Raw genomic sequence first — 12891 nt, 5'->3', positions numbered from 1 at the left:
TGTGAGAAAAAGAGAAAATGGGAAAGACACAATATTTGCAGAGAACTTCTACAAACTGATAAAGGGCATCAACCTACATGTATCCCAACTCTTAAAACCATAAGCAGAATGGTTTTCTTTCAGCTCTCTTCCTGTAACAAGTATCCTTTTCACAGTCTGGTCAAAACACTGTCTTCCATGTATTTGTAGTTATTGTTGGTGATTCTGCTATGTAAATCCCTAATAAGAGCACTAAGTACTAACTAATGTTCCAAAGCACAAGGAGGCTGTGACTCTGATGATACTGGTAGGAGTGATACTGGTGGCAACAAGGTCATTTTAAAACAGAAGTCTTTTTTAAATTTTTTTTTATATTTAGTGTCATTTTATTAATAGAAAATAATAGGTGAAAAGAGAAAGGAAGTAAGTTTTATGAGTTAATTATTAAGACTACCTTCCTTACAGGGCTATCAACTGCTGGAACAGGAGTCTTTTAAAAGAAGCGCAGATAAAACATAATAATGTATTGATTTTTTGATGAAAATGTTGAGACCAGAGATTTGCAGAAAGATATATTGCATTATTTTCTAAATTATTGTCATTTATTAATAAACATTAATCATAAACTATAATTATAATTTGCTATTATTACATAATCTAAAGGAAGTTGCTTTTAGGATGAAATTACTTTTAAAGATAGTTAAATAATAAGATTGTAAGGACAAAATACTTTAGAAAAATCACAGAATGTTACCACTCATAAAATATTGATGTTATCATTATTATTGTTAGAACTTAAAAGGAGGAACAGATGAGAAAATTTAATTTCCTATGAAAACAGTCAAACAATGGGTAAATACTTAAACACTCATTTGAGCTAGAAAGATTTCAATAGTGGGATTCTCTCCATTCAGTGCCATGAGATCTTGCAAATCTACCTATATTCTACATTTGTACAATGTTTTTTAGAAATCCAAAAAATCCAGAGGCAATAGCTGAACCTTTAATAAATAGATTTAAAAACACTATGATATCACTCTGGCCAATGATTTCTTGAATATGACCACAAAGTACAGGAAACCAAAAACAGGATTGAGACAAAACATTCTGCATAGCAAACAATTCATGTAAGAAGAGATCCCATAGCATGAGAAAATATTGGCAATGCATACATCTGATAAGGGGTTAATATCCAAAATATATAAAAATCCCAAACAACTCAATAGTAAGAAAAAATAATTCAAAAATTGGCAAAGGATCTGAGTAGACATTTCTCAAAGGAAGCATAAAAATAGCCAACATGTATATGAAAAATCTCCTGTATCATAAGTCATAGGGATACACAAATTAAAACTTGAATGAGATGTCTCCTTACACCTATTATAAGAGCTTTTATCAAAAAGATGAAAATAACAAGTCTGGATAGAGCGTGGAAAAAAAGGGAAGCATTGTACACTTTTAATGGAAAATATTGAGGGAATGTAAACTAGTACAGATAATGGGGAAAAAAATATGAGGTTTTCTCAAAATCAAAATAGAGCTACATATGATCCAGTTACCTATCTACTGACTATATATCCAAAAGACAATATCAGCATGCTGAAGATAGATCTACCCTCCCTTGCTTATTTAGCACTATTCACAATAACCAAGATACGGAATCAACATAAGTGTCTATCAACAAACAAATAAAGAAATTTGGGTATATATGCACAGTGGAATAGTATTTGGGATTTAAAAGGGTGAAATCTTGTCATTTGTTACAACATGGATGAACATGAAGATGTTATGTTAAATGTGGTAAGTCAGGTACAACAAGACAAACACTGCATAATCTCAATTATACATGCAATCAAAAAGTCAAACTCATTGAAATAAAGAGTAGAAAGGCTGTTACCAGAGGCTGAGATGAAAAGTACAAAGGGTTTAATCAAAGGGTATAAATTTTTAATATGAGAGGAATAAATTTAACAAGTTTATTGTATGTCAAGGAAACCATAGCTAAAAATGTATATTACCATATTAAAAATTTCTTACTGACTATATTTTAAGTGTTATCTCCACAAAAATAATAATTATTTGAATTAATGCATATGTTAATTAGCTTGATTTAACTATTTCACATTGTGTACTTATACCAAAATATCACATTGTACATCATACATTTTGTCATACACGCACACACACAAAAAAAAACAGAGTAAATTTTATGAAGTAACAGAGTGAACATCATTATCAATGTTTATTGTATAAACTTATAGAAGCAAAAGTATGACCATTACACAAAAATTCCATAATTTACCTCTAGTTCTGTCTTTCTACACCATTTTGAACACGGACTGTTGTCTTTAAAATCTCACCATAGGTGAAAAAACGACCTCACATTTTCTGAAATGGCAAAAGGATATTTTAACAATCCTCAGTGCATTTTCACCATCAGTCTCGGAGGGATCTAATAATGATCAAATTTGATTTCCCCTGGATGTCCCTTACCCATGAATACTTTTAAATACTGTACTCTTTTGAATCCAGAGTGGACAGTCTCACTGGAAGATGAAGACTAGACATTTCAGGATTTTATAAAGGTGTTACTTCCAAAGTTCAAGTGCAAACTGGTAGGTTTCATGACCCTGATACATTACCCTACCTATAAATTGCATCTGCCACACTATTTGTACATATAAATTGAATGTATTCCTAAGCAATAAATATAAATGCCAAATTTCTAAAAGAAGGAGGGGATGGAAAAGAGTTGAGTAAATAGAAATGAATTTGACTTTTTTCCAAATTGGAAAAAATTTAAAAATGTATTTTTATAGTGAGTGCTAAAAAATTAATTCAATTATCCCAGCTGAACAAGTCATCTTTAGAAAAAAGAGATGTCAGTGTGTTTAAATTGTCTGGACACACTGATAAGATTGAATGGCTTTATTCTTTGAATTATCATATAATATAAAGAAAGTTACCTTACTTTCTTTAAGACGTGCAATTATTTTTGAAAGTGGATAAATAAAAAGATTGCAATAATAAAATGCTGGATCCATAGCTTAGAAAGTCACAGTATGTTATCATACATCATCATGTGTGATTATTATACTCATTAGAATTTAAGAGGAATGACACGAAAGAAAATCTAATATCTTTATGAAACAGTGTGGAATTGGGTAAATATTTAAACAGTAATTCAACTAGAAAGCAGTCAATAGTTTGGAGGTTCATTTGCTCCCGCAAGTCTACTTATTTATATACTTCCTAAAAATATAAACTACCTAGAGACAATAGCTGCAATGATGGTCTTACCGCAAGATGACAAGCACAATAAACAAGTCCTGGTTGTCATTGAGAATTATCAAACATTTCCACTTTCAAATTCTGCTCCTTTAATTTTTACATCTTTCTGAAGGATGGAGTCAAACATAAAGATTGCCATAGGCAACACTTCTGGTGCGATATTTGCCTTCATGCTAGCTATGCAAGGGAAACTCATGTCATTGCATGCTTATTGTGGTTAGCTAGAGACACTGCATTTTCACATTTAAAATGGGACTTACAGGCTAAAATTTACAAAAAAAAAAAAAGAATCCCATCTATCTTGTTTTCTTTCTTACTAGTCATCATTTGGTCTGGTTCTAAGATTCCAATAAACATAAGAAAAGTTCTAGAAATAAGCCACAGGCCTCTAATAAGAATTGCATTGCAGCCTGATGTCAAGAAGAAAGGGGAGGCTCTACACTTTATGGCTTAAAGTAAATCAAGTCCTGACCTCATTAAATGTAAGTTTGTTTGTTTGTTTTTTAATTCACTTAGCTGAGTCCACCTCAGTCAGTGGCACGATATCTTTGATTTAATTCATCCTGAAAAACCTTAAGGTTAAGTCAGCCTTAGTGAAAATAATTGAGAAGAAACAAAGATCCAAAGGGAACAATAACTTTCATAATGATACTGTACCTATAGTACATCTATGTTTTCTTGGTATTGTCCTTGTTTTTCCTTTTAATAAGCAAAAGTTAAAGATTCATCTAACTCATTTTTTCTCAACTTCTTTGTGTAAAGTTGACTAATACAATAATGGTCAACTTTGGTACATCCTAGTCTTACAGGAGGTGATTTTGGAATTTCTATGCACTGCTGATGTATGAAGACATATGCACTAAATGGAAACATCACATCAAGATGGGCTTTGGATCCAGTTTTGTAACACACTGGCAAGCAATTATTTTGTTGGCTACATAAACTGAAGAGCATTAATATCTACTAAAGTCAATGGGGTCATTCTAGTCCAAAACCTCTATCTTTCCTCACATGCTGACTTTAATTTAATTAACAATATAACAGTATGAACATTAAACTTTATATTCATGATATGAGTATTCTTTCTTGTAGTTCCTCTCAGTAATGTATAATGTACATTTTATTGGAACACAATTTTTTTTAATGTGGCAATGACTAGGCTTTTTAGTGTGTACTGAAGATGTAATATGAATGTGTCAAAGTTACTAAGATAAAAATGTACTTCATTATTGATTTTCAAAGTCTTCTCTATCTCTGTAATAAACTAAGCATTCAGTCCCAGTCTGATCTGGAGCCAAATGCAAAGACTGACAAAAGGGTTGATGCTCTGAATAAATAATAAAATAAAATGCATAAGTAATGAATGGGTTCACTGTCATGTTCTCTATGATTTTCTGTGTTTTCTTCTCTTTTAGATAACTTCTGACAGACTCATAAAAGTAGATATATGGATATCCTAAATAAAAACACAAATATTTCTGAGTTTATCCTGCTTGGACTTTCTCATTCCCAAGAAATTCAAATTTTTTTTTTTGCAATCTTCTTTCTTGTCTATGTAGCCATTGTAGTGGGAAACCTCCTTATAGTGATCTCTGTGATTTTTGATAAACATCTTCACTCACCAATGTATTTCCTTCTGGCAAATCTATCATTTTTTGACTTATGTCTTTCTTCTGTTGCAACTCCCAAGGTGATTGCAGACTTCCTTAGAAAACGCAAGACCATCTCATTGTGGGGCTGCATGGTACAGATGTACTTTATGCACTTCTTTGGGGGTGGTGAGATGTCTCTCTTGATAGCCATGGCCATTGACAGGTATGTGGCCATATGCAAGCCCTTGCACTACCAGACCATCATGAACCACAGGATGCTCATTGGGTTTCTGGTGCTCTCATGGGCAGTGGGATTCATTCATACCACCAACCAGATGGTTTTCAAGGTGGGTTTGCCTTTCTGTGGTCCCAATGTTGTGGACAGTATCTTCTGCGACCTCCCCCTGGTCATCAAGCTGGCCTGCACTGATACCTATAACCTGGAGTTGCTGGTGATTGCAGACAGTGGGCTCCTGTCCCTGGTCTGCTTCATTCTCTTGGCCATATCCTACATCATCATGTTCGTCACCCTGGGGCAGCGCTCCTCCAGTGCCTCCTCCAAGGCTGTGTCCACACTCTCTGCTCACATCACTGTAGTGACCCTCTTCTTTGGTCCGGCTATCTTCATCTATGCTTTTCCATTCAATAGTTATTCTGTAGATAAGTTTCTGTCTGTGTTTTACTCTATCATCACCCCTTTCCTTAATCCAATTATTTATACTTTGAGGAATCAGGAGATGAAGGCAACCATTAAGAGACTGAGCAATCAATATATTGGTTCCTGTTTGGTCTCTTAAATATTGTTTGTGTTCTCTGATTATTTGTATGTCTTCTACTATTTTAGGGACTTGAATCTTAAATATTTATTTAAATAATTAAAATGAAAATACTAAATGATATTAGTTTTATTCCTTCCATATGCTACAAATTAAGATGCTTTAAAAAATTTTAATGGAATATGTTCCATAACACAGATATAGTTCCTGGAAAAGCAAATGTTATTTTATAATTAGTCTTAAGATATCAAAAATATATAAACATAGTTGTTTCCTTACAAAATTTTTATGATTTTTAGTGTAAATTTTTACTTCTATAATTGTGTTCTTCAACAATGTTGTTAAAAACATCTCCCATTATATTTCAACATTATGAAGGTTTCTCAGTGGTATTAAATTAGGATTTACAGAAAGTTTCTTTTATTCTATGGCCTGAACAGTCTAATTATACTAATAGAATAAAAAATTTAGGAACAAATTTGCAAACATTTCTTTGTGTTCTCAGTTTTCTAAAATTCAAAATCAATGGCAGTAGTAACAATTAAAACTTTTTCTGTAGCAATATTTTTTTATACTGAATGACAGGGATTGGTCAATGTTTCTTTACATTAATTCAACTATTCATGAAGCAACCACTTTTATATTTACTAAGTACCAGACTCTTTTCCAAGCAATGCAATACATTGTTAATGATACAGGTCTGGTCCCTGTACCAGAGAGGATAAGGAGGTTGGGGTGGGGTAAGGGATCTATGTTACTCATTGTGATCTCAGAAAACCGCTGTGAGAATATGTTTAAACCAAGAATATAAACATTAAGGAAGTTGCATGATAGGACATTAGACAGAAGAAGAGAATTTTAGACAGAAGATTCAGTCTATACAGATATTGTGGAGTCAAAAAGAACTTGTATCTACTGAAGATAGACCTTTATGAAGGAGACTTATGAATTAAAGGTGGCAAGTTTAATACTGAGATTGAATAGAAGTGAAGATACCAATATATATAATTGTGGTGAATTCTCTCATTTAATAAAATTATAAATAAAGGAATTTGAAGGAGATGGATTAGAGATAGTAACCTTTAAGTTATCCTTTTAAATGGACAAGTGAAAAAGGGAGTTAAGCTTCTTCTTAGCCTCAATCTATCAAATGGTAGTAACAGGAAGTTTATCGAAACTGTACAATGAAGACTTCTAAAGGTCAATAGAAACCTAAAATTATGCAAAAATCTAACAGACCACGTCCAGGGTGATGTCTCAAAAATCAAGCTTATGTATCTTCCCTTCTTATCCCCTTATTGTTCCCTAGTTCAATCTGGCCCTAGTTCATCTGTATTTTACAAAATTAAGTATCCTTACCAATTGGTTTGAGTAATTAAGTTTGGTCATCAATTTGTGCACATAATATCTTTCTAATTTCTGTATTTAGGAACCCTGCCTTTCTTACAAAGCACTTCCTCAAGTAGTAATGCAACTCTACACTGCAGCATACATCTTCAGCAGAGACACTTTTAAAAGGTTATATTTTAATGGCAATTCTTACTGAATACTAAGGGTTGAGGCAGTCTCCTGCATTAAAAGAAAAGAAAGGCTCAGAGCATCAGAAATCTTATAGTAATGTCTACTTTGTGTTTGGGAAATTAATGTGTCACCATCTTTATCAAATATTTATCAATACAGTTCTTTGTCATTTCTTTCAAGAAGACTATAATTGTTTTAAAAACATGAAAGAATTCCATGTAAGAATAAACACAGAATAACTGCTCTAGCAAATTAATGCATCTCTGATCTTTATTGTTACTCAGTAAACCTTTAGAATTTGCTGGTTTAATTATGTTGTTTACCATAATGTTATACTAGAGTTGTCCATGAACTTCTCTGACTTTTTGATTACTAGTAACCAATTAAGGTCATTAAGAATGGTGAAAGCCCCACCACCACCACCCTCTCTCTCTAGTCCCAAATATACGAAAAGATTTGTATCTGTGTTTCTAACTGGTCAATGTTCTATGTATGAATGTCCTTGCAATACACACTGTTTATATGTTTTCCCTGATAAGTGGATGATGATATATGGGAGTGGGGTGGGGTAGGGAATAAAAAAAGAATGGAGGAACTTTAAATTATGTAGAAGGAAATGAGAGGAAGGGCAGGTATGAAAAATGGTGGAATGAGACAGACATCATTATTCTATGCACATGTATGATTATATGAATGGTACGAATCTACATTGTGTACAACCACAGAAACAAAATGATGTACCCAATTTGGGTACAATGAATCAAAATACAGTCTGTAATGAGTAAATAAATAAATAAATAATTTTTTAAAAAAGAAAATGAATCAGCATGTTAGTTATGAATTATTTATGTAATCAAGTTAAGAGAACTATAATTTCTTCATGTTTTATTTAGAATAAATTAGTTTTCTATAAATGTCTTCTACCCAGAACCAACCAAAGCACTTGACTTAGTGCTTTGCTGACCAACTACTCTTACGAGAAAGTTCAGATGGATGATACACTTGGTGAATTCATGATTCACCTAAGCAATAACAGAAGAAGTTCTTATTCTGAACTCTAGGGAAATCCACATGGTTATTTTAATAATTCTCTCTGGGAGTTATTCACAGTGTGCAATTGCCCTCTTCCTCAAATCTGCAAAAATGACTGCCATTTATTTTACTAGAGGTAAAAATGTTAGGCCATATATATTCAGAACTCCACTGTCTACAGGTCTTTGAAGACGACATGCTCAGCTAGAACAGGTAGGTTTAAATAGCAGTCCTAAGAACACACAAAAGATGTGTTCTTTTACATGAAACTAGTAAGTTACCTGAAACTCTGATCATAAGGGCAACTCTGATCATTACTCTGATCATAAGGGCAACTTTTAGAGATGATTGTGGTCAACCTCCATCTGGACAAACGTGCCTGCATGCAGAGAGGACCAGAGGAATCACTGTGACTGACAAGTGGATGCCACTCATACTCCTGACAGCCTCAGCTTCATAGCGTGAGCTTGTGAACATAACTTGAGTTAGTTAATCCTTAGAATACCAAAAGACTAAATAACTTATAATATGGTAAAATTAGGTTCTACTTGACTGAAATTAGCATCTGCAACCAGCCTGACACCGAAGCTAATAAAATCACAGATAAAGGAAATAATTGACATATTTTATGAATTTTTAGTTTTGTTTTAATATTACTTCAACTATGTTCTTATTTTCCTGCATTGAATATTTATATTAATTTAGAAAACATTTATGGAGGACCAAGTGAGATAAATTATATAAATGATTAATTTAAATCAGTTGATTTTCTTCCTCTACTATATACTTATTTCCTCCATTGAAGTGCTTTAATATTTTAGCAAATAACGTTGTCTAGTTACGCTGCTAGAATAGGCATTTTTGACAATTTTGCAATCCAAGGACTATCTCCAATTTTCTAAACCCACTGGTATATTTTTTTACCTTTATCTAAAATAGTTCTTTCTTATTTTGTTAACTTGATCAATAGATGAGAAAGTCCTTCATGCTGATCCTTTGTGTTATGCTTTTTCAATTAAATTCACAATTGCTATGTGCTAGACACCATCATCTATATTAGTATGATCTATTTAATTTATTTTCTATGAGTACTTCATAAAATTGTCATAGTAAGCCTAAAGACATAAACTTTGGGGCCATTTTTAAAAATGTATTATTTTAATTAGAAAATATTTACAATGGTTATTTTGGCAGTGAATTTTTTTTGACTGTTTGTTTCCCAAATGTTTTCTTTATCTTAGGTGAACATTATCCAATTTTTATCTAATTCATACATGACTTAACACTTTCATGAAATGAAAACATAATACAGTTGTGTACCCTTTATTCTTGTCAAAAATCTCAGTAACAGGTTTCCACATACAGTAAGTTTTCTATTGAAGTGTTTTGTGGAAATGTTTGTGTTACTTGAACATTCACCAACAATATGAACAGCCATGGCTTTTACTCCTAAGGAGCAAGCACAGTTGAGAGTAGCAATTGATCATCTTTTAGTCCCAGGAAAGACCCAGAGATCTTGATCTTCAGCCACATACCATTCATCTCATTCTCAGACATCTGTTGCTAGAAATGAAATGTTGCCTGATCCTTTATTACTCAGTTATTTTCTATTCTTTTTTATCTCACTGATGGTGCTGCATTCAATACTACTTAAAATTTAAAATTTTCATTGAATTTTATTTGCAGCTTGTTAGAAAGATCTCCTTTCTTGTGTCACCATAATTCATTTTAGCTACCCTTAAGTAAATAAAAGTACTTAATCTTTCATCATACAAATTTTGTTAATAAATAACAAATTTTGTTAATAAATATTTTTATCTTAATATATTTGAAATCATCTTTATGTCAACTTAGCTGGAATTTTCATAAATTGAAATAATAAAGTTAAAAGCAATGAAGACAGCTTTATATTCTCAGTACTCCAAATTTATATATAAAATTATGTAATGTACCCTTTGAATCACACCCATATTTTCTACTCTTAGCATATTAAGACTGAGGACTGCATAGCTGTGAAGAATAATTTACCAGTGTGTGAGATCAGTTACTGCCAGAGCTAGAATACTAATGATGATGACAATAATTCTTAATAAAGTAGATAACCTGGCAGTTATAAAATTTTATTTATTAGGGACTTTCATCCACACAAACTTCAATATTAGCATTTCATAGTAAAATGCATCTGAGGTACTTACTGGTTTGAATATCTTGACAATCATCAGAAAATAAATAATGATGAAGAACATAATTTCATTAATGCACTTATGTATCACATGTATGTAAACTATGAAATATACAACTATATTTCACATATGTTATGCTTTGGATTCTCATAATTTTCTCTAAGACTAAAGAGTGGGTATTATTTCATTTTATCAGTCAAATAAATAAATATTTCAAACTATTGGGAAGATATATCCTAGTAAATATTGAGGACAGAACTACAATTTAAATCTTGACTGTTCAGTTCATTTTTAATTCTGATTTGTGGGATGAACAATGTTTCTGAATATGTGATGAAGTTTTAGGCAAAAAAATTAAAAGCAAGACTAGATTTCTATGGACGGGGTTGTGACTCAGTGGTAGAAGCACTTGCCTGGCATGCATGAGGCACTAGGTTCGTTGATCCTCAGCACCACATGAAAATGAATAAATAAAATAAAGATATTATGTACAACTAAAAAATATTTTAAGAAAGAAGAATAGATTTCTACCTTCCATTCTGATGCTCCAGAGCAGGATAAAGCACAAGCATGGTCGTTTGAAAGTGTGTGTGTGTATGTGTGTCTTTGGCTTTATCCATATGTGTGAGTATGAGTAATAGTTCTAATGAAAAAAACTGAAACAAAATGATTCAAATCAAAGATAAAATGTAAGATAGAAGTGATCCTGTGAACTGACAGTGTCAGCTCTAGCCCAGCATGGTGGTGTACACCTGTAATACCAGCAGGTTGGGAGGCTGAGGCAGAAGGGTCACAAGCTCAAAGCCATACTCAGGAATTAGCGAGGCCTAAGCAACTTAGTGAGACCTGTCTCAAATCTAAAATATAAAAATGTAGTCGTGCCCTCAATGTTTGCTAGGAAAATATATTCCCAATTGTTTAAAATATTTATTTGACAGTTAAAATGAAATAATACCCATTCTTTAGTTTCAGAAATAATTATGAGAATCCTAAAGGTAACATATATGAAATATATTTGTATATTTCATAGTGTACATGCAGGTGATACATATGTGCATTAATGAAATTATGTTCTTCAACATTATCTATTTTCTGGTGATTGTCAAGATATTCAAACCAGTATGTACCTCAGATTCATTTTACTATGAAAGGCTAATGTTGAAGTTTATGTAGATGAAAATGTTCTCCTTTATTTTAAATAAAATTTATCTACTTTATTAAGAATTATTGTCATCATCATTAGTGTCCTTGCTCTGGCAGTAATTGATCTCACACACTGGTTACAAAATTATTCTTCACATCTATGCAGTCCTCAGTCTTAACATGCTAAGAGAAGAAAATATGGGTTGATTCAAAGGGTACATTACATAATTTTATATGTAAATTTGGAGTACTGAGAATATAAACTGTATTCATTCCAGCTCAATGTGGGAAACCGCACAGAAGGTGAATGTGGGCTGAGGGAGCCAGGGTGCTAGTCCACTCAGTCCGCACAGGTGGAAATACCACAGGGCAGCACAGATACAGAAAAGAGAAGGTCAGCACTCAGGAACCAGGGAAACAAACAGTGCTCACAGATGTCGTCTGCCCAGAGAACACAAAGGGAAGAAGGGAAGAGCTTCAGTCAGGAGCCAGGCCAAGACAGATTCAGGAAAATAAGCAAGAGGACTAGACAGGAGAAGTCACGACTTCTGCTCATAACCAAAGTAGAATAAGAATAATGCTCCAAAAGAAGAAAAAGCTTAGACACTGAAAATCAATTATCTAAATATATAGAAGGAATATATAGGAAGGTGATTTATCTGATAATTTGGAGGGCTCAGAAGAAAAATATAGCCTGTTCAAAGCTTAAGTTTCACTTATTTAGGAATAAGTAAGACTATTAGGCTATCATTTTAGAATAAATGGGAAGGGTAAGAATATACTGGAGCTGGTAGGATAATGGACCTTAATCTGTCATGTGTAAGTATCTGTGTGTGTGTATATATATACACACACATATGTATTATATATATAATTTATATATAATATATACTACATATATTGATATACATGTACATATAATTTAAAATTACATACACTTATATTAATACTTCAAATTTAGGAGGGGAAAAATGATTACTAGCCACTAAAATGTCAAGTGAATGTTTTTTTCACTTTAACATATCTGACTAATCGTGATTGGCATTTTCCTCATTGATTAAATTGAACACACAGTTGGTGAACTCATGACTAAATGATACATAAAACAAATGCATGTGGAGATGCAATCTAGGCCCAAATATAGATGCATGCAATTTTATAATACATTTCTCATCTTTTGTGCCATTCTGAATGAAAAAAACATCCAATTCATCCAATATCAGTGATCATTGCCCCTTGTATTAATCAAATAAAATGTATTTTTCATAAATGTCCATTTTCTCTCATCCTGTAGGCATCAAATATTTACTTCCTTTATATCCACACCTTTTTCCACATTAGCCTCACTTTAAACACCTTGGTAAACACCCCTGC

The 12891-nt window shown here is 32.5% G+C and overlaps 1 protein-coding gene across 1 annotated transcript; it reads left to right on the top strand.

Moving 5' to 3' along the window:
* The first annotated feature begins 4717 nt into the window (after positions 1 to 4717).
* On the top strand, positions 4718 to 5659 carry LOC124976467 (olfactory receptor 4K13-like). Its single transcript, XM_047539336.1, has one exon. The coding sequence runs from the start codon at positions 4718 to 4720 to the stop codon at positions 5657 to 5659; it is 942 nt and encodes a 313-aa protein (XP_047395292.1).
* The last annotated feature ends 7232 nt before the right edge of the window (positions 5660 to 12891 follow it).

Source organism: Sciurus carolinensis, chromosome 2 (genome assembly GCF_902686445.1).
Source record: "Sciurus carolinensis chromosome 2, mSciCar1.2, whole genome shotgun sequence".
NCBI classification, from domain to species: Eukaryota; Metazoa; Chordata; class Mammalia; order Rodentia; family Sciuridae; genus Sciurus; species Sciurus carolinensis.
The sequence above is the reverse complement of the archived record's forward strand: the minus strand, read 5'-3'. Positions and strand labels throughout refer to the sequence as shown.

Coding starts and splice junctions, on each gene's coding strand:
- LOC124976467 (XM_047539336.1), top strand. CDS start 4,718: ATGGATATCCTAAATAAAAACACAAATATTTCTGAGTTTATCCTGCTT.